Here is a 24,964-nt window from a genome sequence, read left to right as displayed (position 1 = left end):
AATTTTGGGTTGAATTTCTGTAATGTGCTGAACACTTTCTTGCCATGACAATGCTATGTCTGCCCTTCAGGTTTGTTTTCACACAGTAGAATATCTGCCCTGCCTGACTATTTTACCTTTCTCAAAAGATAATCTGCAAATTTTCAAAGATCTGGTAAAAGAAAAACACATTTCCAGGTCAAAAGGTCTTATCTGGCAATCAATTCAACACGCTAAATTTTTTATTTGAGCTTCATAGGGAACCTCTGGAAGAGTAGCACTGCAGAAGCAGAGCTTGTGGTTTACCTGAGACAGTAGCTTCTTTAGGGCATGCTGTAATTCCACAGGAGTGAGTCTCAATGCCCAGGCTGCACCCTCGACCACTTAATATCAGCATCTCTGGGAAGTGGCAGGCATCACTAGGTTTAACCTTCCCCAAGGGAAGCTGGAAATCACACTAATTTAGAAAGATCACTCTTGTTCTTGTGTGGAGGAAGACATAAAGGAGAAGAGATGCTACAGTGTGAATATAATTCATTATTTACTACCTTCTCACTTAGGAAAATCATTGGTATTTGGCACAACACACTCATTTTCTCTAAGTGTTCTTTTGTTGTGTTATATCCCCATCTGGGACATTCTCTTTATTGGGTGACTGCTTATTCCTCCAATCACTAGATCATCATGCTGTCCAAGATGTGTTTCCTGGCTGAGGTCCAGGAGGTTTTCCTTTGTCATATCAAACTCTAAGATCTATTTATGGGTCTTTTTCATACTAGGGCTCTGGAAATTCAGACACAGGTTATTTTATATCTTGGTATTCTCAGCTCCCAGCACAGTGCCTATAACCTAAAAAGAACTTCAATCTGAAATAAGTTATTTCTGTAGTATGTTATATTCTTATATTATTTAGCACCAGCACACTTTGGGCAACTTCACAGCAGTGACTCTCTCTTATTTTTGCATTCCCAGAAAAGACCATTGTGCCTGTAGATACAGTAAATAATACCGATTTTTACACTGGTGACAGAAACATTAGTGCAGATGTGTGTGGGCTTGGATTGGTTTCCTGCAGCCTCTTTGATGGCTGGTCTTCTAGATGCTTTCCTTCTCTGCTCAGTATGCTGTCAGAAGCCCTCAGTTCATTTCACTTTGCAAGAGCTCTGTGAACATACAGTGCTTAAGTTGAGGCCAGAGAGGTAAGAAGGAGGGCAGGAGGATGAGGCCTCTGAGCAGGTAGCTTGAGTGGTGAGCATCAGAGCAAGGTGGCTGCAGCAGTAGCCCAGTGGCAGTGACAGAGAATGGACCAGAAGCCCATGAATAAAGCTAAGAGACTGAAATCTGTTCTGCTCTCCAGAGGAAAATGCTGGAAGCTTTAAGGGGGTTGAGCAGTGATACAAACTGACTTCAACTTTAGAAAGAGTACCTTTCCTACAAAGTGAGGTATGGATTTTAGTGGGGGCCAGTCAGTGTTAGGAATCCCAAAAGAAAGGCTTGAATAATTAGAGGTACGTGATAATGGTAGCCAAGCCCGGATTGTAGCAGGGACACAGGGAGAGGTAACCAGATCTCTTGTATATGTAGTCGGCATAGCTAACAAGAGTTGCCAATGGTCTTAGTGAGAGGGAAGGAAAGTTAAGAATAACATATCAGGTTTTGGTGTGAGTTGAGATGCATTTACTGATGCAGGGAAGACTTGGTGAGTCAAACATGCCATTTCAGGATGAAGGGCACCTCATTCATCATTCTCCAAATGTCCTTAAATTCTGGGATGCCTGTAGTTGATGCTCAGCCAAATGTGCCAAACAATGACATTTACTTAATTCTGAACAACACAATGGCTGGAGAACACAGGTACCAATAAACACAAACCCTTTTGATGCAGAGACAAGTAAAGACCTTTTGTGGGCTCGGAATGAGTTGTCTTTTCTCAAACCAAATGAAATAGTCAAGAAAAGACATGTCAGATTCAGAACAACAAAATTCAGAAATCACTTATTGGCTGATATGAATTAACATAAAAAAGTTGAGCTAAATACCTAAGGGTGTGGCAAACATTAAAATAGATGTGAGTTGCTGAACAAAACCCACTAGGCCTCCTGTGCAGCAGAAGGAGTGCAGTCAGTGGAGTTTGGGCATGCCATGGCATGCTGCTGAAGAGAGCCCGCTGACCCACACTGGTACCATTCCTCAGGCTGCTCTTGTGTGACAAGGATATGACCTAACTCTGCAATACAGAGCCTTACAGCAATAGAAAAGTGCAACACTTCTAAATCAATAAGTGAAGAAAGTTTGGGACCATCACTCTACTAACTCTTTTTCTAGGTGATTCCGATAAGATTACAGATGACTTGAATAATGAGAATTTCTTTTGAAGTTCAAACATCATCGACCCTTCTGACCACAGTGGGTGAGAGTGACTCTTTGAAGCACTTTATTAGTAATGATCACTCAGCAGTTTGTACTTGCCAAGAGGAAGGTATTTGTGGAGTAGAGGGTGGAAGCACAATTAATGACTTTTTGATGACTCAGAAACGTGTGGGTTGGGCTCTGCAGTGTTTCTGGAGTTCTGTTTAGATTCGTGTGACTGGAAGGAGGCACGCAATGGAGGAGACAACTCCACTAGCTTACAGAGTCTTAGACACGATTTACATGGCTATGAACTCTCACGACATTTCACATATCTTATCTGGGGGGTCCAGCTGTGCAGCTTGATGCAGCCAAGCATCCCATCTGAATGAATTTTTAATAATATATAAGCACAGAGGTTACTGGGTATATTTTAATGTACAGTTTTGATTCCATGGCCCTACACTGGTGGTGGAAGACAGCTGAAGCCCTTTCGGCCTCCAAGATTTTGTAGGGAAGTTTCACACAGCTGAAAGGGTCACTAACAAAGGAGATGTCAGGGTCAGCACACAACAAACTAACCAAAACTCTCAGGAGTAGTGCAGAAAGCCCCAGGTTAGGGTAAATAATAACCCAGCCATGAAAAGTCATGACACTTTTTTTTAATTATCTTAAGCAAAAGTGATATTTGGAGGGCTAAGAATATGGCATTTTCAAGGACCTTAGTTAAACTGGTACTTTCATATATTCCACAGTCAACACATATTTACTCAGAACCTATTCTGTACCAAGAACTATTCTGGCCCCTCTCAGTTCATCAATGATTTAGACAAATACCCATGCCCTCATGGAGCTTACAATCCCAGGGTATGAATAGAGAAGATATAGAAGGTATGAAAAATTAAATTATAGAGCATGTCAAGGTGCTGAGTGCTATATAAAAAAAGCAAGCAGAGCATGCTAAGAGGGCTTGGGATGACAGAGTTCAGGGTTCAGGTGGCAGTTCTATCAGGGGCTCACTGAGAGGAGGAGATGGCAGCAAGGTCTTGAAGATGTAAGAAAGTTAGCTAACGTGGAATCTGGAGGAAGAATCTTCCAGGAAGAAAGACGAAGTTACAGCAAACCAAGGATGCAGATGTGCCTGTGGTGTTCAAGGCACAATATGGAGGCCCTGGAGGCCAGGTGGGGAGCCACCTGGAGACTGGAAGGAAGGTTTGCACTGAGAGGGACCAGATCATACAGAACCCAGGAAGCTTCTGGTGGGTCAGAGCCCTCAGAGAAATAAGGAAAAACTGCAGCATCGGCAGAAAAACGCTTCAAAGAATTGCTCTGTTGACTGTTGCACTGAGGATTGGTTCCTTATGGGGGATGAGGGTGGCCTGTGAATATAAATGCCATCATCCTAGAAAGGCACATGGACATGTCACCCTGGGGTGGTGGCATGGAGAAAGTGAGAAGAAGAACCAGCTTCAGGAGTTGACTGTGGTTGTGAAAAGAAGGTGTCAAGGACACTCCAGGGAATTTTGTCTGGGCCACTGTGACCTGTAGTTCCCAGCCCAGGGTGGAGCAGGTTTGGGTAGGGGTGGGTAGGGTGGGTGTAGCTGGAGTTTGGACTGTGACAAGTTCAGTCAGAGATTTCTGTTAGATGTCCAAATGCTTATGGGGCCATATATATCTCTTCATATAAGAATTTGATTTATGTATTAGCTCCAGCATTCAAATATGTTACAAAACTAATTCCTCCTGAGGCAAGTAAGGTCATAAGCTGATGGTCATAAGCAGGAGAATTTTTTGCATCCTGAGATTGTGAGAAAGCTCCATAGAGCTGAGAGTTCAATAATAAAGGAGATGCTGGTGTCAGAGCAGACAAAGCTGACATATGAAATGTAACAGCTTATGTATCAATGCCCAGACCTAGGTTCTGAAATTACAGTATACAAATAAGGCTAGCCAGGGAAGATCTGCCAGGGATTCACGTACAATGTAAAATCTCTGCATGTTTCTCAACGACAAGGTTAACAGGAAGTCCTGTGTGGCAGAATCCCACAAACAAGCCAAAAACAAAGGAGGCCAAAGTGCTCAGCCTGAATTCTGAGAATTCTGACTGCAAGAAAGAGTGAGAATTCGGAAGGCAGAGGGTGATGGAACATTTGTGGGAAGACGACTGATATATTTGGGGAAGTTAAAGTGATGAGGCTCAGAGCCCAGGTGAGGGTGGGTCTGCCCAGAGTGGCCAGAGGTCAAGTTTCTCTTTCCTCTCCATTCTCCATGTCCAGGCAGTGTCATTCTGCAATGAGACCCCAAAACCCTCAGCAATGCCCCACTCATGCTCGCCCCCCCCACCTCAAATGCACATTAGCTGCAATAGACCCCTCCCACTGAAATGATTCTAGAGTCAGAGGCTGTGAGCAACAGTAACTCTGTAGCCATTCTGTCTTCACTGGACTACCTGTTCCTGTAACTCTTTACTCTTTCTGCATCTGAATTTCCCAGCATTCTGTGGTCAATCAGCATCCTCCCAGCCTGGTACCTAGTATCAGGACACAAGGCCAGCAGCTGTGATCCTTGCCCTCAGGGGCTCTGGTCTCTTGGGGTGTGGCCATCCTTTTGTGGCTCCCTTTCAAACATTTCCATAAAGTCTTCCACTTGTGATTTAGAAATCAGAGTTTTCGAGGCAAAATTGTGATGTGCTTCAGAAAGCTCTGGACAAAGCCGTGGCTCCTGCACTCCTGGCATGTGACTGGGTGATGCACTCACCCTTGCCTTGTGTCAGGCTGGGCCATGGGTAAAGTGAGATGATGTCTGTCAAGTTCTCAACTCAGCTCCCTTCATTAACCAAGTGCTGAACAAACATCAGTTATTATGATTTTAACTATAATGCCCATATGTGTTCAGATTCAGCTGTGGATTTACAAGAACAAACAGAATTAGCTTCAAAGTGCTCTTTCTTATCACTGTGCTAAATGTAATTTTAGAGTTGTGTGCACACATAAACACACATTTTATCACAGGATTCTACATAAATATCCACATGATGTTGTCAGTTTCAAGCTCATCCTGAAAAATACACAATGCATGTCTGGTTGGACCTAACAGAATCCACTTGAAGAGACAGATGACTGGGGACAAATCATGCACTGCAAAATCTTATCAAGGTCTACATGTCTGCGATTAAATAAATGCAGGTTTTTAGACTTACAGAAAATCTGTATTTTTTTTTCTACTCCAGCTGGTACAGAAAGACAAAGCATTTGAAGCATCTGAATTGATTTTTTTTTTTTTGCCCTAGGGAAAATGTGAATCAGGAAGCTTTCCAGAAGTATTCAAGTTCTGCCTGAGGTTGTACTTCTCTTTCAATCTCAGTAACAGACTCGATTCTCTCGCTGTAAGAAGAGTGGCAGAGAAGTAAGTCAAGGAGCCAAGGAGAGACCAGTCCAGCACTTCTCAGGACACCAAAGTTACCTGCTCCCACTGCCCGGACCGTTGTCCTTTCCATGTCTACTTTCAGTCGCCTTCACTTCATCAAAAAGACTATGCTGATTTTTGCCAAAAAATCTAAGTTTGAATAACTGAAATAAGTAATTCATCACAGCAACATGAGAATCAAAGCTCAGACTCGGATGCAAAAGAAGTTTGGGAATGTCCCTGAGCAGAGCCTCACTGAGATGGAAGCATAACCTGGCAGAAAGACTGCCCAAGGTTCTAGGTCTACGTGAACCAAAGCTATAAGGTGAACTCATAATCTTTGCACTGACAACTATTACTTCAGTTATTTCCATGCGGCTTCAGTGGGAAAGGGCCTTCTACAATAAGTCAACTGCACCCACTGGTCCTTCTGCCAAACTCACTAAGGCTGGTGCTTCTCTGAGCTCCCGAGGCAGCCCTCATGGTCCTCACTTGCAGCAGTGCTCTGGGGTTGGCCCTGCTTCGCCAATGAGCAAAGAGAGGCACAGAGAGTTTGCACGATTTTCCCAAATTACCAAGCCAGTAGGAGGACTGTCCCAATTTAAACTCTGTGCTTTCAGCTAAGAAGTGTAGTGCTTTTAGCAGTTCACACGTATTTATCATTGAATTTCATGAAATTCAAAAGTCCTCCCAAATGCCATACAGTGCAGCACTTGACTTTATAAACTACAGAGGCACCTTTTTGCTAACGATGTAAGCGTGTAGATTTTGGCAATGCGGTTGTATCTATAGAACAAAGAACAACATCATATTTTCCCCTGTGCTTGTCTATCCTATACTTCCTGTGACATACAAAGGAAACTTTGGAGACCACTGGGAAAGTGCATATGGAAAGCATTGATAAGAGATATTTGTGTGTTATATTCAGGAAAGATGAGGAATGGCCACTGCATCACTAAGAGGACAAACTCAGGCTGGAGCAGATGTGAGCTGAGACAATGGGTGATGGTTCACCCAGGCTCCAAGGTTAATGCTAATGACAGATATCACAGGGACATGGTCACCCCACTCTTAATCCAGAGGAAGGCTCTGTGCACACAGCAGTGTGGGGCTACTGCATATAGGGGAGGAAGAGGTTGGCAAGCAGGGCTGGGAGGGAAAAGGAAATACCACCAATGGCCTTGGCTGGACATGCCTGGTTTGGTTTGACTGGTAGAGAGTCACATCTAAGTTTGCAATATCGTTTGCTGTAGTCACAAGGGACAAATTCTCAAACACAGACATAAACCCACAGAGAACTGTGATCAGGTCCCTCTGAAATGCCAGTGGACTCACCAAACACTGGAGAAGACTGTGGCCTTGCCCAACAACCTTCGTTAGTCTCCAAGAGCCATGCCTCCATTTATAAACATCACTACCACTGGCAGAGTAAAAGGACAGCCCACTAAATAGATGCCTGTTTAGTGTCTCAATACAGTTATTCATAATTTACAATACAATAAAATAATTTTTATTTATAAGGAGAAATAATTTCAAAGGGAGAGAGACAAAGAGACAGTAAGAAGAAGGGAGAGGTAGAGGGTGTGCTGGGGCAAATGGATCCTGCGGAGGAGGAGAAGCAGATGTGGAGATCATTTTCAGTGAGTATCTGCCTGTGGTCCTGGGGTAGGATGTGTCTTCCCTTTGATGAGAAGCATAATTACTGACACATTTCCTGATGTACAAGATTATGCAAGTCACACCACTTATCCTAGACTTTTAGGAACAAATATATTTTGTTATTCAGAATTTTGGAGGGTATTTGAAAGTTAATATAGTGTTTATATCCCCAGTGGGGCTGGACAGTATCTCTTAATCAAACATTTTAATTCTGTGAAGAAAACATGGATATTTTTAATAAGTGTGATATATAGAGATTTAAAATACTCAACATTCAGGTTTATATTTTGCTTCAGATGAGTTCAGGTTGTGTTACTTTTTAAAATCAGCATGTGAGTTATAAATGCATGTTTGTTTTTCAGGACATTTTAAATTTGGGAACTATAAATAATCAATTGAAGATTTATACTAAATTGCTTTAAATTCATAATGATTCACTAGTAATAACCTTAAAAATGTGTTGTTTTATCTGATTGACTGAGAAAGTGAGACTCAGAGGATTTCGCCCTCTCCTGGTAAGGGGTGACTTTCTATTTTCCTAACTGAAAGATAAACATACTGCTGACTGTCTAGTTTCATGTGAGTTTATTTTCTTCACCAGCAAAAACAGTTTTTACTTGACTGGTACCCAACCCCACTTTTAAATGCTGAGACAACAACACATAATTTCAAAGAACATGTTAGCAATCCTTCCCTCTAAATTCCTCTACACCTATTCTGCTTTGTTGCCTTCATCATCTAGGAGACGATATTTGATATGACAGAAAAGCAATGTTTATTAAAGATTTCCAAGCTATGGGCTTTCATAGTTAAGTTGGTATTTTCCAAATGTTGACCCACCCTGAGTAACAGGCGGGATTAAAGAGGCACTTAGATAAGAAGCTGTGGGTTGAGGATGGGCGTACAGTGGTCCTGGTTGGGTAAGGCGGTGATGACCAAACGTTCAGCACTTGGTGCTGCATTTAAAGAACAAAGATATGAGAATATTTGGGGATCATGGTATCCTCTTGCATCAGTTTCTGGGGAAATGGATACAATCAAAATGGAATTTCAAGACCAAAAACAGAACTTTAAAATTAGTGTAATGACCAAGGGATGCTAAGAAAATGTATATTTTTATCTGTTTTTCCCAAATTGTGATTGTGCAGACAAGAACCTTGAAGTTTATATGTCAGAAGAAAGTGTGAATTTCTAAACTACAGGCTGATGCAGATGCTGCACCCTCTGCTTAGTTACAGGTGAAGATTCAACCAGACAAGGGTGGTGAGCCCAAGCACAGGGTCTAGATTATGGTATGTGTTCCATAAGTTGTATGTATTACAACTGTGGTTATCATTTAAATAATTTATAATAGTCAGTTAGACATAGGTTACAATACCTCCTGTCTAGAACCTTTGTCTCAGGAGCACCTGCAAATTTTGCTTGCCTAAAATGTGTGGATAATTCAATATTTTATTATGTCATAAAATCATGAAGAATCATCCTCAAATAAAGTTTAAGTTACTCTTACCTTTTTAAAAAAATATTATGTGGAACTTCCTCAGGTTAAGTTCAATGTGAGTAATTTGCTAAAGCCTTAGCAAAAAAAATGAACTTTCACTGAGAGTTCATCGCTGTAGCACACTGTGACAGGTGTACTCCCGGGCGGCAGTCACATGCTCAAATACTTAGTGAGTCAGAGTTTCCTTTCACTAACACACAAGGTTAGGAACAGGTCACATGCTCTGAGTCAAGCGATTGCTAGGTTTCGGCTTATAATTCAAAATCTGACCTTTGCTGAAAATGTTATGCAACACCCCACTCATTTCCATCATTAATCAATATGAAGGGAGATTAGGAATAACATCTTTGGATTCTGAAGCCCAACTGTTCTGGGACTAAACCCATAAAAGCTGTTTAAAGGAGGTTCAAGATAAGAAATTTATTAATATTTCTAACTTCCATTGAAGCTTAATTCCCACAAACATAAACTATATTTATTCCCTAGACATAATACTAGAATTTCATACAAAAAGTTGAAATAGAACTTGAAAAACAAACAACCATGAAAAGCAAAAGTAAATCACAGGAAGAATCATAAATAAAACAGAAACCTTTAGAGATGAGCTTTCTGTTTTCTTTGCTCCTGACTGACTGTGGAGAGTGCACCATCTAGTGGAAATTTGTAATAAGTGCAATCTTTTTGCCACTACTCAAAATGTTAGAGACCTCGAGACTTTTTTTCCTCTTGTTGTTTTAACAATCTGTAGAGGAAGATTCTATGCAAAGTGTTATAAATATTGTTTTCATGCAGTTAAGCTATAGAAGCTGATATCTGGACCTGTACACTTCACATCTTATAGTTGAGTGACAGTACTTTTCTGCCTGTTCTAGATATTGTCCCAATTTTTCAAACAGCATAGTATGTTTAGGTGCCATAACTCTGAAGTAAAGCTCCATGAACTGTCATGTCATACTTTGAAAACTTTTAGCTCTAAAAACAGACCCAAAGTTACAAAATACTATTCCAGCTTTAATGATAAGGCATTAAATACAACAATGTTTTCTTCTGTCTGGAGTTCTAACAAGTTCTAATCACATAAGAATATGAGCTAAATATTATCTTCAGTTCACAGTTACTGTGGAATGTTTGTTTCATGTAGGTAATGAATTGCTTTTAATAAAGAAGGGAAAGGTGCATCTGAAGAGGGCAGGCTTTCCATTTTTGCAGTGCTTAAGGCTCAGCATGCATTGGTGACATTTCATGACAAGCTGCAGTGTGGAAGGAGTGCTGAATGAGCAAAGGGAGGTTCGGCTGGCAATGTAGGTGCTGGTTGTTTTGTATTTAATATGTATGTTGACATCTTTTTTAAAAAATCAGATAAGTAGATGTGATAATAATAACACTCATAACTGTGTTTACACACAGATATGTAGGCACTCAGCATACGTGTGTCTATGTGTGTAGTGACATCCTTCACCCGTGTATACGAACTTTAAGGAGAAGACTCAGAAGGATCACCAATTTGTGAAAGATTAGAGAGCTAGCAAGTTTATATTTATCCTACTGATTATAAAGAAGCCAAATAATTTCCAAAATTTTTGTACTTCATATACATAATCACTAAACAAAAGATTAGACCTCAACTCAAACTTCTCAAACTCCTTAGTGCTGAAATATGAGAAGACCCACAAATATTGTAATTGTGAGAAGACCCATGTAACAAGTCACAAAAAAATACTGTGATATATAATGTATTATAATTTGAAAAAAATAGTTTGTTTTATTATGAAGAATATTTTGTCTGTGGAATTCCCATTGCACAAATGTTCCAGCTAATACTTTTATGATTCCAGAGGGGCAGTGTATATTTTTTATTGAAGAATGTTGTTTTGTGCCCATTAGACATTTATAAAACATTTTAATAAAATAACTTCTTTGTTCAAGGGAATTGAATTATTCATTATTTTGCTGAGTTCTTTCCTGTTGGAGCTTCTCACAAAGCAACCCCTGACTGTTTGACTTTCTAAATAGCCTAAGTGATTCCAAACCCTCTTTTGCAAAGAGAAATGGATGTTAGAGCTAGAGCTCAATAAAGAAATGCTTATTTTCTCCCACACATTCACGGACTTCAAAAAATGGTCCAAACCGCAGACCAAGAAGTTAAATTGTTTCTTTGAATGGCAGATTAGATTACTGCCTGTTTTTCTTCACTGCCGTATGTCCAAACTGCCACACACACCGTGCATGTGCACAGACGTAAACACACAGGCACACCCTCTGAACTGGTGGCTGCCATAAACTTTGAGATTTTGCTCATAAGAAAGATTAGGAACACAGTAAACTAAGACTTTTCTTCCTCACAGCCTACCCTGAAAAGCTAACCCATGGTTCCCAATCTGATGTTTTTCCTCCCAGGGACATGTCTCATTAGAGACTGTAGAAATATAAACAGTTGATTCCAGGTAATGTTTATTTTCAGTACTGCTGGGGTATAATATATTCATTTCAGTACAAGTCTCTTTGTGGCCTGAGTTTGATTTCCTCTTTTGTGAAATTAGGCAATTGGATCAAGACATTTCCAGTGCCCTACAACCTTAGAATCTCTGTTTTTAAGGTCACTAAACTCTGGGATGTTATGCTTCAATTTCAGCATTTTCTTTTTCTTCTGAATTTCTGTTGTTTGGGGGACAGTATACCCCAAGAGAGTCTTTCACTTTAAATAAAACAAAATTTTGACAAGGCCTTAACTTCTGACTACTTTTCTGCTATTCAAAATGACAAACTGTATGTATACTGTTGGGTGTAATATTTTCAGAGAAACTGAATGAGCATGATTAATAATGTCATGGCAAATTAGGATACAGACAATTCATTCCCTTCCCCTGACCCTGTGTCCCACCATCATTAGACCTCACAGCAATGGCCACGACAAGTATAGTCCTGCAGCTTTTCTGTCCAGTTCTAGGAGCTCAGCTCCCTTTAAACTCCATGGCCCTGGAAGATGCCTATCTCTCCAGCTTGCACGTGCAGCTCCACTTTACTGTCTAGTCAGCTTCTCCACCTTCCAATCTCAAAACCAGCATGACAGGTCCTCAGACCCTGCTCCTCCATCCGGAAATCATTTAAGTTTTCTCACAAAACTTTTGATAAAATTGTGAAAATTCACACCATTCTTCTTGAACAAAAGCCTAATACATTATAAATCAGGTAGGGACAGACAGAACTGAAATTAATCCTCAACTCTTTCTGAATCTAGTTCTTCTGAACCCAGCATCAATTCACCAGTGAGTTTGGATGAGAACATCCAGCTCCCTCTGTCTCCCTTCTGAATGGGGTTTACTCTCCTGATTGTGTCGTTCTCATCCTGACGCAAATCGTGACCAATCGTGCTGGAGAGACACACTGGGTCATGTAGTGGTGGAAACGCACACATTGCAAGACGTTCCTCAGCTCCCTATCTTTAGGACCACCTCAGCTCCATCGCCATCCTATGACCAAAGAGTCCTCATTTTAACAAACTCTTTCTGCCTCCAGTGCAGAAAATCAGCCTCCAAGTTTATGTGTTGTTCGTCTGAAGCCATTATGTAACCTCATCTGTTATTAATGAATGATAATTGCCCAAATAATATTCCCCATTTTTCAAAAGACTACTGAAGATTAGGAATGCATAACTAATGTTGTATTCAAAATACCAAAAAGAAATATAAAAGTTATACATGCACACGTTTTTATTCTTATGGAAAACTAGGACAGTAGAAATGTAAGTTAATACATATATCCAAGACTTCACCTAAACATACAATAAATAGTTATACCCTGTTACACAGATGGTTCTAACCTAACAGTATCCAACTAATCCCTTTTAGTCACATTTATTCTCTGAAAAATAAAAAGAAAATTTAAGATTTCTGAAATGCAATCAAGGTTTGATGGCAGAAAAAGATAGAAAATACATAATCACTTACCGATGGGCACATAAATTATTAAGGTGAAGTCCATATTTTTCCTCAGCAGATAATCCATCCATCAACAAGTAGAAAATGAGAAAATTGCTCTGGCCAAGAGGTTGTGAAACAAGTCTGGATTTCTCTAGCATATATGTATGAATTCTGGCTGGTTAAGAAAATAAAAGTGATTCTGTTAAATGGTATTATTAGTTTCATGTCCATAAATATATATATATATATATATATATATATATATATATATGAATTAATTGCAGAGATAATAATGCAGCATCTTTTCTAAACAGTATTAATAGACTCATTTTTAGAGCAATTTTTAGGGCCAGAAAAATTAAGCAGAAAATAATGAGAGTTCCAATATACCCTCTCTCCTCCCTCTCCAACACACTGTTTCCCCAACTATTAACATCTCACATTAGCGTGGAACACTTACTAACGGATAAAAACAACACTGACACACCATTATTAATCAAGCTTACACTTACACTGGTGTTCACCCTTTCTGTCGATAGTTCCATGAGTTTTGAGAAATTCATACCGTCATGCATCCACCATCACAGTCTCACACAGAACAGCTTCTTGGTACGAAAAGACTCCAGTGCTCTGCTGTTCATCCCTTCCTCTCCCCTAATCTCTGGCAAACACTGATCTGTTTGCTGGTTCCATTGTTGTAACTTCTCCAAAATGTCACATAGTTGGAATCATACAGTATGTGTTCTTTCAAACTGACTCCTTTCACTTGCTAGTGTTTGGTGTTTTCAAGGTTTTAGGTTTTGGCCATTCTAATAGGTGTGCAGTGGTATTTCACTGTTTCTTTCTTTCTTTTTTTATTGTTGTTCAATGGAGACAACTGTACTTCACTGTTGTCTCAATTAGCATTTCCTAGATGACATATAATGTGGAGCATCTTTTCATAAGCTTAATTTCCATCTGTATTACTTCTCTGGTGAGGCATCTGTTAAGATATTTTGTCTGTATTTTAAATTGGGTTGCTTGTTTTCTTCCTGCTGAGTCTTTTGTACATTTTTGAGAAGAGTCTTTTTTTTATCAGATATGTCTTTCACAAATATTTTCTCCAAGCCTGTGGCTTATTGTTTCATTTTCTTCACACTGTCTTTTACAGAAAAGGAGTTTTTAATGTTAATGAAATCCAGTTTGTCAATTATTTCTTTCATAGATTGTGCTTTTAGTGTTGTTTCTAAAAAGTCATTGCCAAACCCAAGATCACCAAGCATTTCTCCTTTATTATCTTTTTAAAATTGTATAGTTTTATTTTTACTTTAGATTTCTGATAGATACTGTTATTTTTTGTGACATATTGATGTCTACATTCATTTTTTTTGCATGTGAGTATCCTATTGTTGTAGCATCATTTATTGAACAGACTATCCTTTCTCCATTGAACTGCCTTTGCCCCTTGGTCAAAAGTAAGTCACCTATGTTTATGTGGCTCTATTTCTGTGCTCTCCACCATATTTCACTGATTTTTGTGTTGGTTCTTTCAACAATACCATCCTGTCCTGATTACAGTGGCTGCATAGTAAGTCTTTCTGTTGGGTGGCACTAGTGCTCCAACTTTGTTCCTCTTTTCCCATGTTGTGTCGGCTACTCTGGTGCTTTAACTCTCCATATAAACCTTATGTCAATAGCGATAAAACAACTTGCTGAGATTTTGGGGGGTGGATTGTATTGGTCAAGTTAGAAAGAACTGAGAGCTTAACAATATTGAGCCTTTCTATCCATGAACATTGAATATCTCTCTATTTATTTTAGAGCTTTGATTTTCTTTCATCAAAGTTTTGTAGTTTTTCTAAGAAAGATCTTGTATGTATGTTGTTAGATTTATACCTAAGTATTTCATTGTTTTTTTTGTTATAGAAATATGTTGTATTTTAATTCCAATCGTTCATTGCTGGTATTTAGGAAAGAAATTGAATTTTACATATTAACTTTATGTCCTGAAATCTTGCTATAATCACTTACTAGTTCCAGGAGACTTTCTGTGTGTTTGTTTCCACTCTTTTGGATTTTTTACAGAGACAATCATATCAACAACACATTGTTTTCTTCAATCAATTACATGGATTTCTTCCTTTCCAATCTGTATACATTTTATATGTTTTATTTTTGTTATTGCATTAGCCAGAACTTCCACTAAAATGTTAAAATGGACTGGTGAGAGGGAATGTTCTTACCTTGTTCCTGACTCAACCTAGGAATTATGTGCACAAATATAATCTACAATAAGACAAGTCCTTGCTTCTAACAAAGGTAGCAATAGAAATTATAGAATTTTCTTGATTAATTTTCACAATTTGAAAATACCAGTCATAACCCTAGCTGGTATGGCTCAGTGGATTGAGCACCAGCTTGTGAACTAAAGGGTCAGTGGTTCAATTCCCAGTCAGGGCACGTGCCTGGGTTGCAGCCATGTATGCCCCAGCTGGGGGCATACGAGAAGCAACCACATATTGATGTTTTCCTCCCTCTCTTTCTCCCTTACTTCCCCTTTCTCTAAAAGTAAATAAATATTTTTTAAAAGAAAGTACCAGTCATATTGCTATGATACATACCAATAGATATTGATTATAAAGTGCTTTATAGACACTAGCAAGTATTACTATCAAACAGACCAGAACATTATACAGCCTTGTGATTATCAATGACCAGGGACATTGACAATATTCTCTCATTACTGGAAACACTGCAAGGGGGTGCGGAGGTGGGGGGGACTACAACAAACATAAGTATGACTTGAATTTATGCAGATATAATTTAATATATAGGATGCATGGTAGAAAACTTTCAAGGCCTATACTGAAATTATAAAAAGGAGTTGAATCATGATTTATAGTATAATGATAGGTAATGAAACAGATACTTCAACAATAAAGTTTGCATTTCTGTTAGGGAGTGAGCTAAGTAATGCGTCTATGAAGTAATGCATGCCCAGCATAAATAGCAGCCATTCATCTTGCTAGTTTACTGTGGTCTCATGGGTTCAGCAGTAGGACTAATACCTAATATTCATTATTTTGGTCCTCTGCCTTTAAGTATTACAAAACCAAACAAGAAACCCACATCATAAATATGCGTGATTGAAATTTATCTCATAATAGCTGAAAAATGATGAACGTATGCTATATAGGAATCAGAACCATGATTTTGCCTCAGAGATTGGACTGGCAATTCAGAAGTTAGTGTTATCAGAATTTATGGCTATATGTTTGGAATGCAGAAAATCTTACTGCTTCCTGAGGATTCTTTTCACTTAAATTTAGGTTCATTCTGATCATTATGAGTGGCCAGTAAATTATTATGTATTTGAACTTTGAATGCAACTGTGAATAACTGTAGTTTTCCACTTTGATGCAAGAATTAATGGTCAATAATTTTTTTTGATAAAAAAGTAGCAGTTCTTGTGAAGACAAATGGATTTAATTATTCCCTACATTTGAACTATAAACAACACTTCATGTAAGGAGTCTGGTAATAATTATCCTAGAGTTCAGCCTCTAAAAGCAAAAATGTTAGGTGTCTCAACTTGGTTTTATACAGTGAATCTACTTGAATAAATTAAACCACTATTATAGTGCTGTGTCTGTTATAAATATTGTACATGGTTAATCTAGCCAGATAGTATGATTATCAGTGTTTTAAAAAATCTCAAAATTAATAAACATTATTAAGAAAAGTAATGTTAGACACCTATAAGAAATGTGTCATAAGTGTACAAAAAAGACACTTTCAAAATACCCTTTTAATTCATGGTATTAAAGCCCAAAGGTGAGTTTAAAATTAGGATGAAATACTGTAGTATTTTCCCTTTCCCCATATGTATTTAGACAGGTGATGGGTAACTTCAAGTTGAGGTCTTAATGATTAAATTTTATTTCATTTTTTTGCTTTCCTAGGCTGAATAATGTGCTGAAAAATTTCATTTTAACATTAATAATATTAAGCATAAAGTAATTAACTGATCAAGAGAATATTTTAAATATATATATGTACACAGGAAATAAATTGCCATAGTTGTTCCCTTCTGTCATTGTCTAGTGATCAACTAAAGAAATATCAGCTGAGAATAGAGGGCTGAGCAGTGAGTGACCTTCTGACCATCATGCTGCTACGCTCGGATAAATGGTTGATCATATACCCACTTCTCCCAGTCAACATATAAGCTTAAATTTAAAGCAGCATTCAAACCTAATCCAATTCCATACCAAAGACTGACTTCAGTACCTTTCATCTAAATTCAAAAACAGCCCTGGCTGGTGTGGCTCAGTAGATTGAGCACCGACCTGTGAACCAAAACATCGTTAGTTCAATTCCCAATCAAGGCACATGCCTGGGTTGTGGGCCAGGTCCCCAGTAGGGGGCGCATGAGAGGCAACCACACATTAGTGCTTCTCTTACTCTCTTTCTCCCTCCCTCCCCTCTGTTTAAAAAATAAATAAATAAAATCTTTAAAATAAATTCAAAACCAGTATAATTACTAATCATCCTAGTTAGTGCATCTCCAACAGTGAACAAAACTGCTGTGGATTAGCAGGATTCTGATCAGTAGAATTTTTAAAAATATGTACTTAGAAGTAGCTTTAGATGAAAAAAAACACAAAATAAACCCAAAATTCAAATTTCTATTTGAGATCTTTTATGTCAGAAATAATCTTGACTAGATATATACTTGTGACTCTGCATCTTTTCAGTAATCTATGTAAAAATATATGTTTCTCAAAAAGTTTTGGTAATGTAAAATGTATGTTTGCAAATTATGTATAACATAATATGTAGGGAAAGTACAGAGCTCCAATTCTTTTTTCAATATGAAATAAAGTAGAGTATATAAATTTCCCTCTCCTTCAAGGAAAACAAATGACTACTTTCACTGCCCTTTTGACTTCCAGAAATTTCCAGCCCCAACTCTCACCCTGTTCCACTCATCTAGCTATAAAGTAAAACCTGTTCCCTGAAATTCCCATCATGCCTTCCATTAGCAGTCGCCAAAAGCACATTATTGATTCGTAAAATAGGCAAATATTCTTTTTCACAATTAATGCATTTATTTTGACTTCATTATTAATGAACTTTAATGCTAGGGGTGGAGTAAGTGAAAGGTCCTTCAACTAGGAGTCCAAAGTATGGGAACTAGTCTTGAAGGTGACATTGGCAATCTCTATGTCCCTCTTAATTTCTCTTTGCCCATCGGTAAATGAGGATTAAAATACACAAAGGCCCCAGGCTTCCTGTGTACTCCAAAAGGAAGGAACTACCACTTAAAGTCCCTATTGTACAGCAGGCACTGTGCTAATTTTTTTTCAAACATTATCTCCTTTAAATTCTGTTGCAGTCCTTTTTTACATTTAAACCCAAGAGACTTATTTCCAAAGCCCAGGTTGTTTGAACTAAAAGATGCCATTCTTCAAAGGAGATAAGATCAATTAAAGTTCTCTAAAACTTTTAAAACATAGTCCAATTGAGAGTACAATACTACGGATAATTGATGCTGATAATAATGAAGGCAAAGACTGTCTTCTGGTTTGTTTATAAAATGAGGAGTTGAAAAAACACAAGGTAAAAGCCTTAATATATTTTCCATCTCATTTGTGTTAACTCTAAGGTTTAAGTTCCCCTAGCAGATACTATATATTTATTGGGAGACATTTCCAATTGTTAGTAAATTTTAATTTCCACTTAAATATGTCTTTGGGGCACAGAAAAAATAAGAAGCCAACTATTCTTCACATTTTACATGTGGATTCTGGGTCTTCTTCCCTTTGTAGACCTGCCAGCATATTGTCCTGCTTTGTCCATTCCAACATGATAAAATGCTTTAAGAAAATTTTAAAAACTCCTATTCCTATCATACACAAATTCTAATTATGAAGAAATTAATAATTAGCTCTGTCTCATTGGCTCTGATTTAGAAACTAACCCAGAGTTAATTATTGATAACCTTTTTTACCTATTTCACACTTTCAGTAATGTGTCCTTCATTTGCATGAATGAATTTATGATGGTTTTTCACAATTTCCTCCTTGAACTGAGTAATGACTGCTTCACTTTATTGTTCCCTTTACAATGCCATTCCTTAGAGTCGTTAACCCAACAGACACTGAATGTGTGCCTACTGTAAATCAGGGCAGACAAGATCTCTGCCATCAATGGACTTACATCCTAAAAACTCTTGGACAGTAATACACTGGATCACTGTCTCATAGTGACAGTGTTTATTCTATGCTGACACCAGGAGACAATAAAAGCTATCAAGTCACTCCATTAAACATCAGAACATCTGATTAATAGTTAACAAAGTCCTTTGCATCCGGACTTAGAGAATGTGAAGCAGTAGGTAGCATCTTCAGACTAATCTAGTCCAGGTGTCCTACCTGGGGTCAGACTACTCTCAGCATGTTCGGTGCCAGTTCTTCCATCCTGCTTGAAGGCATCCAGCGTCAGGGTGAGAGAGTACTTTGCAATCATGAGGAAATGAGATGGGGAGCTCTTGTGATTAAGTGAAGATACTCCATCTCTGAAACCTTTACAAACTTTTGATAATATGCACAATAAATCTTTGTGTGCACGAACACGAGGCTTTCCACAGCAGCAGATATTTGAAGCTACTTGTCTTATTTCCCTTGAGTCTCTTCCTTTTCAGTGAAAACATGTTTAGTTTCTTCAAAGCTCACTCTAAACATGTGGTATTTTGATTTTCACTCTCTTGATAAACGTTCTCTAAATACATTCTTTATTTTTATTCTTAAACACAGGAAATGAAGAACTGAACTCCCAGTCTGACACCTCAGGCTTCCCCTGCCACCAAGTTGTGGGCACTCTGCTTCTGTTCCTGTAGTCTCGGCACTAGCTTTTGTTTATTTGTTTTTTTACATGTTAGTAGTTATTTTATTCTTAGAATTTCAAAAACTGTGAAAAGCACCATAAATCATTTTTGCCAGAATTTTAAAACAACACAGGAAGAAACTACCCAACAAAGGTAGGTGATAGGAACTAAAGTAAGGGGTCTAATGAGCAGAACAGAAGGATTAGGAAAACAACATGTAAAGTGGAGAAATGTGGAGAGTGCCTGGGTTGCTGTTTTCCTAAGAGGAGAATAAATTCAATTATGCACCAGGCTCAAAGTATACTGAATTTATGCTCATCGCTCCTTAATGATTCTGAGGGCATTTCAGAATCTCAAAGTGCCTCAGGTTCACCCTTATGAATATTTATCATCACTGTATCACAGTGTGCTGCCTGCAGAAGCTGCATGAGAGGTATTTGTTCATTTGATTATGCCAAAACTGTGTGGGATTGAGTGTTAATAGACACTGCTGATTAACACAACTGCTCACTGCAGTGTTTTCCAGTTCTTTTTTTCACATGTGTATGCAATTATTTTCTAAATTAGTATTCCTGAAAAGGAGGACATGGTAAATGCTATCCAGGAAAAACAGTAATGGCTAAGATCTTCAGAACCAGTTATGTATCTTTGCCTTGGTAAAGAGAGTTTCAAAAGGAAAGAAGAAAAAAGTCATGCAAGTGATGCCCCAGACAAGTGTCTTCTCCTCTGTGCCAACTGTGCACAAGCTTGAGTGGCCAGCTGTCCTTGGGTTGGGCCAGAAGAGCGCCTCTCAAACTTCAGTGGTTCACACAAATCTCCTGGGATTCTTGTTGAAGCATAGTCCCAATCAGCAGGTCTGCAGTTGGGCTAAGAGTGTACATTCTAACAAGTTCCAAATTATGCCCGTAGAGCTTACCTTTGAGTTATACCTGGATGACAGGGGGTAGAAACATGCAGCTTTGGGGACTTCCTACCCCCTTAACTGCCATGGTTCTAACCACTGCTCCCTGAAAGCTCAGGTGAAAATTATGGTCACAAAGTGTTCAGGCTGTGCCTTTTACTTGAAGGGACAGTCTCACTGAGGTGTCGTAAAACCATGACATAAAGACATTTGTGCCTCAAGACAGTTCTCCTCTGAGGTCTTTCTAAAACAGTAGATCTTAGCCATGGATTAAAAACAAAAACAAAACCAAAACAAACAAAACAATGAAAAACTTTCCTATTGCAGAATTTAAGAATCTAGTCTCAATATCTAAAATTATCTATTTTACCTTATTTATGATTTTTTTACCAAATTTCACCTAGCAAACATTTAATTTTAAGATATATTTACTGTAAAAGTTTTTGTTTCTAAATTATAGTCAAAACTTTTACTTTCTGAAGAAAAGATAGAGTAACTTGAAAACACCAAATAAAATTATCTTTCAAAAATTGCTGAAATTAGCAAATGTTTGTGTGCTAACAGAATTTGTAAAAGTTTTTAGCCCTGGCTGGTGTGGCTCAGTGGATTGACCACTGGCTTGTGAACCAAAAGGCCACTGGTTTGATTCCCAGACAGGGCACGTGCCTGGGTTGCAGGCCAGGTCCCAGGTTGGGTCTCTGTGGGAGGCAACCAATCGATGTGTCTCCCACACACTGTTTCTCATTCTTTCTCCCTCTCTCTAAAATAAATAAATAAAATCTTTAACAATTTTTAAATAAAATAAAAGTTTTTAAAATAGTTGATTTCTCTAAGTAAATTAGTCAATCCACCTGCAATTGTATTTATATTCTTAATTTGCAAGGATAATCTGTTTTTATTAGAAAGATGTAAAATTCTACATGGATCCTAAATTAGTTGAATTTAAAAGAGGGGATTTTCATAAAGTACACATTAAATATTTAAACCACATAATCCTTATTTGGTTTAAATACAGTTCTCTTTGTGTTTAGTTGGGTGATTATTTTGGTGTTTTATTTTAATTCAATCATTTTAAAAGTATAAACTCCATTTTGTTTAAAATAGATTTGAATGTGTGTTGTATGAAGAAATTATATACACAAGTTATAATTTTAATTATTTGAGTTCACTTCTATGTTCAGCAAATATGATTCATTTCAGCTCTTTTTGGTTTGTCTCATTATACAGTAACTATTTTAAAAGTTCATCTTGCATTTTAAAATATTTTTAATTCAAAATATTTTTACCATGCATAACCTGATATCTCAGATATACCTGTGAGCATGCACACACATGTGCACACACAGACACACACAGAGGTACACACACCACTCATTACTGCCATGCTTGGTGTTTCTCTGCCCTCTTCTGGCAGCAAGTGAGATCTCTCTGTGTGAATTTTGAACTTACCTCCAGCTAAGTGTTTTTTCTGCTCACAGAAGTGTAGTTCGAAATACTTTATAAAGCAACTGGATAGATCATTAAGAGTGGTCTTTGCATGTCCAAAGGCTTCTAAAATGCACATGACCTATAGTAAAAGAGAACCATTTATTGAACTACTCAGTTTTGTTTTTTTAGGTAAAATTAGAGAACAATAGCAAAGATATGGGAAATAATCCATTATCTAAGAGGTTCCCTATTGTTTGTGCAATACCATGTTGGATTTTGAGGTCACTCTCCCCAACTGCAAACTGCAGCTGCACTCCTTATCTGTGGTTTTGCTGTCCATGGTTTCAGTTACCTGCAGTCAACCATGGTTCCAAATATTAATGGAAAACTCCAGAAATAAGCAATCATAAGTTTTAAACTGCACAGTCTTCTGAGTAACGTGATACAATCTTGTGTTGCCTCATCCATTCCACCCAGAAAGTGAATCATCCCTTTGTCCAGCCTTTCCCTTTGTCTGGTGTGTCCAGCTACATGCCTGTTAGTTACTTACCAGCTGTCTGATTATCAAACGCACTGTGGAGGCATCAAAGTGCTGGTTCAACTAACCCTTAGTTTACTTAATGCATCCACATTCACATAACTTTTATTATGACATATTCTTATGATTGTCTTATTTTACTACCATTTTTGTTTATCTCTTACTGTGCATAATTTGTAAATTTAACTTCATCATAGGTATGTATGTATAGAAAATGTACACCCAGATAAGATGTCTGAATAGAAAATGATACACATGTATGTTGTTGTAGCTTTGGAGGGAAGAAATTAAAGTTAATATAAGTGATAGAACATCTTTTAAAAATAATAAATTCACTTAAACACTGGATTTTAACCTGCTTTTAACTCTTACTTTACACACTTTTCAACCGTGAGCCACTATGTTAACTTTCCATTCTCCCTGTTCTTGCTCCCTGCCAACCATTCGCTGCCCCAGAAACAAGAATAAGAATTCTAGGTTAGGCTGTGTGCCCAGTGTTTCTATTGCTTTCTCTTCTCTTGCAGAAGTGAGCAGTCTGGGGCTTTAAGATGCTGTTAGAAAAGCTCCTCAGATCAACCTGGCATCTGAAATTTTCTTGATGCGTTTCTTTAAACACTGATTATAGAACAAACACCATTTATTCCCATAATTTATTGTGCCTATAATAATGTTGATGACCAAGCAATTCTCCAAACTGCCTGAAAATCTGGAAAGTAGGAGTTTTTCTGCCTTTCAAGATGCAAATAATGTTGAATATATTTTTTGCATCAACCACAAGAGAGAGCATAGCAATACCGATACTTATTCTTTAACTGGAACCTAATCAACAAAGCCAATAAGCAACCAAAACATAACCAAAAACATTGAAATTAAGAACAAACTGAGAGTAACCAGAGAGGAGATGGGAGGGGGTAATGGGGGGAAAAGGGTGAAGGGTTTACAGGAACAACTATAAAGGACACATGGACAAAAATAAGGTGGGGGTGGAAACAGGGGAGGGAGATGGGGATGGCTGGGGTGGTGGGGAGGGGTGAGGGGAAAAGGCAGAAAATTGCACTTGAACAACAATAAAATTCAAAAGTATTTAATAAAAAATATAAAGAAAACACATAAAAATGTTAATACTTATTGATACATGGGGTGGTAGTTATGATAACTCTGGTGACAATACTTTTGAGAATTTTAATCTAAATAAATACTAACTGTGCTCCTATTTTTAAATTTTCTGATTACTGGTAGATAAAGTCATTCAATTCACATGGAAGTAGTTTATATTTTGAAAGATTGTGGAGCAACATTTTGATGTCAAGTGTTAAGAGTTGTAATAATAGTGAAATATATTAAAACATCTGCTTTGGAAGTTTGATCTTTTGGAAAGAAACATACTAAATCTTTACAAAACCTCTATGATTTAAGTCTTTTTCTAATAAATTAATTTTAAAGATCAGTAAATTACAGTAGTTGTTACAAAGGTGTTTTCTGAAAAATAATTATAAATAGTATTTATTAAGGTCCCATTTTTGCTTAATTTACAATAATTCAACATTAAATAAATATATAGTGAAATAAATAATATAATTATATCACACTTTAAACATTTACATTATATTAAACAACTGTTTTAAAATTCATTTAAAAACTGGAATAAATTTTTAAAAATATTTGGGCTTCTATTTTTTGGTGTTATATCTGATAATAAACTGGATTTTTATTATGATAGAAAAAGTACACAAAAGATAATTAATGACATGTGCCCAAATAGGAAGTGTAGGGTAACGGTACAATATCTTTGATTTGGAGTGAAAAGTAGCTGCTCTCACATTCCAGTTCTGCTAATGACAAATCATGCCACATGGAGCAAATTTTTTAAATTTCCTGAACCTTATTTTTCTTTATTCTAATTCAGGAACAGTTCCTTCAGTGATTATAAGTGTCAGGTGTATAAAGCCCTCAGATTGGTGCCTGGCACATACTAAGCATTCAACAAATAACAAGATTAATTTTATTTTCATTAATAATAATAGAAACATATGTGAACTTATGTATATAAAGTTAAATGTATGTAAAGTTATTCCTATACACATGTGTATACATGTATATGTAGGACATGTGTGTATGCATGGACATGTGTCTCTTTTCATTTCCTAGCTGGTCTGTCTATTTTACAGAAAAGAAAACTGAGAAATTAAGTAAGTTTCCCAAAGTTCCAATTTTGCAAATAGTGAAACTGGGATCTCAACCCAAATAATCTAATCTCTCTGTGGAATTAATATGTTTAAGTACTGCATCATAGGGCTATTACTGCTAGAATAACAATAAATAGTACATATAAGTCATAAAACTAAAACCATTAAACAAAATATAAATACTCACATGGCATTTTTTCACTATGCAATTCGGGTTCATCACTCAAGAT

General features: G+C 37.5%; 1 protein-coding gene across 3 annotated transcripts in view; it reads right to left on the bottom strand.

The window, feature by feature from the left end:
* Nucleotides 1-24,964, bottom strand: part of MYO16 (myosin XVI) — a 627,599-nt gene that overhangs the window by 267,907 nt on the left and 334,728 nt on the right. For all 3 annotated transcript variants that reach the window (XM_045821913.1, XM_045821912.1, XM_045821911.1), the window contains exons 15-16: nucleotides 22,032-22,149; nucleotides 12,841-12,988 (exon numbers count right to left, since the gene is read on the bottom strand). In XM_045821913.1, the coding sequence (XP_045677869.1) occupies nucleotides 12,841-12,988; nucleotides 22,032-22,149 (266 nt within the window). The remainder of the gene's footprint in view (nucleotides 1-12,840; nucleotides 12,989-22,031; nucleotides 22,150-24,964) is intronic.

Source organism: Phyllostomus hastatus, unplaced genomic scaffold (genome assembly GCF_019186645.2).
Source record: "Phyllostomus hastatus isolate PE091 unplaced genomic scaffold, TTU_PhHast_1.1 phas_scaffold_46, whole genome shotgun sequence".
NCBI classification, from domain to species: domain Eukaryota; kingdom Metazoa; phylum Chordata; class Mammalia; order Chiroptera; family Phyllostomidae; genus Phyllostomus; species Phyllostomus hastatus.
The sequence above is the reverse complement of the archived record's forward strand: the minus strand, read 5'-3'. Positions and strand labels throughout refer to the sequence as shown.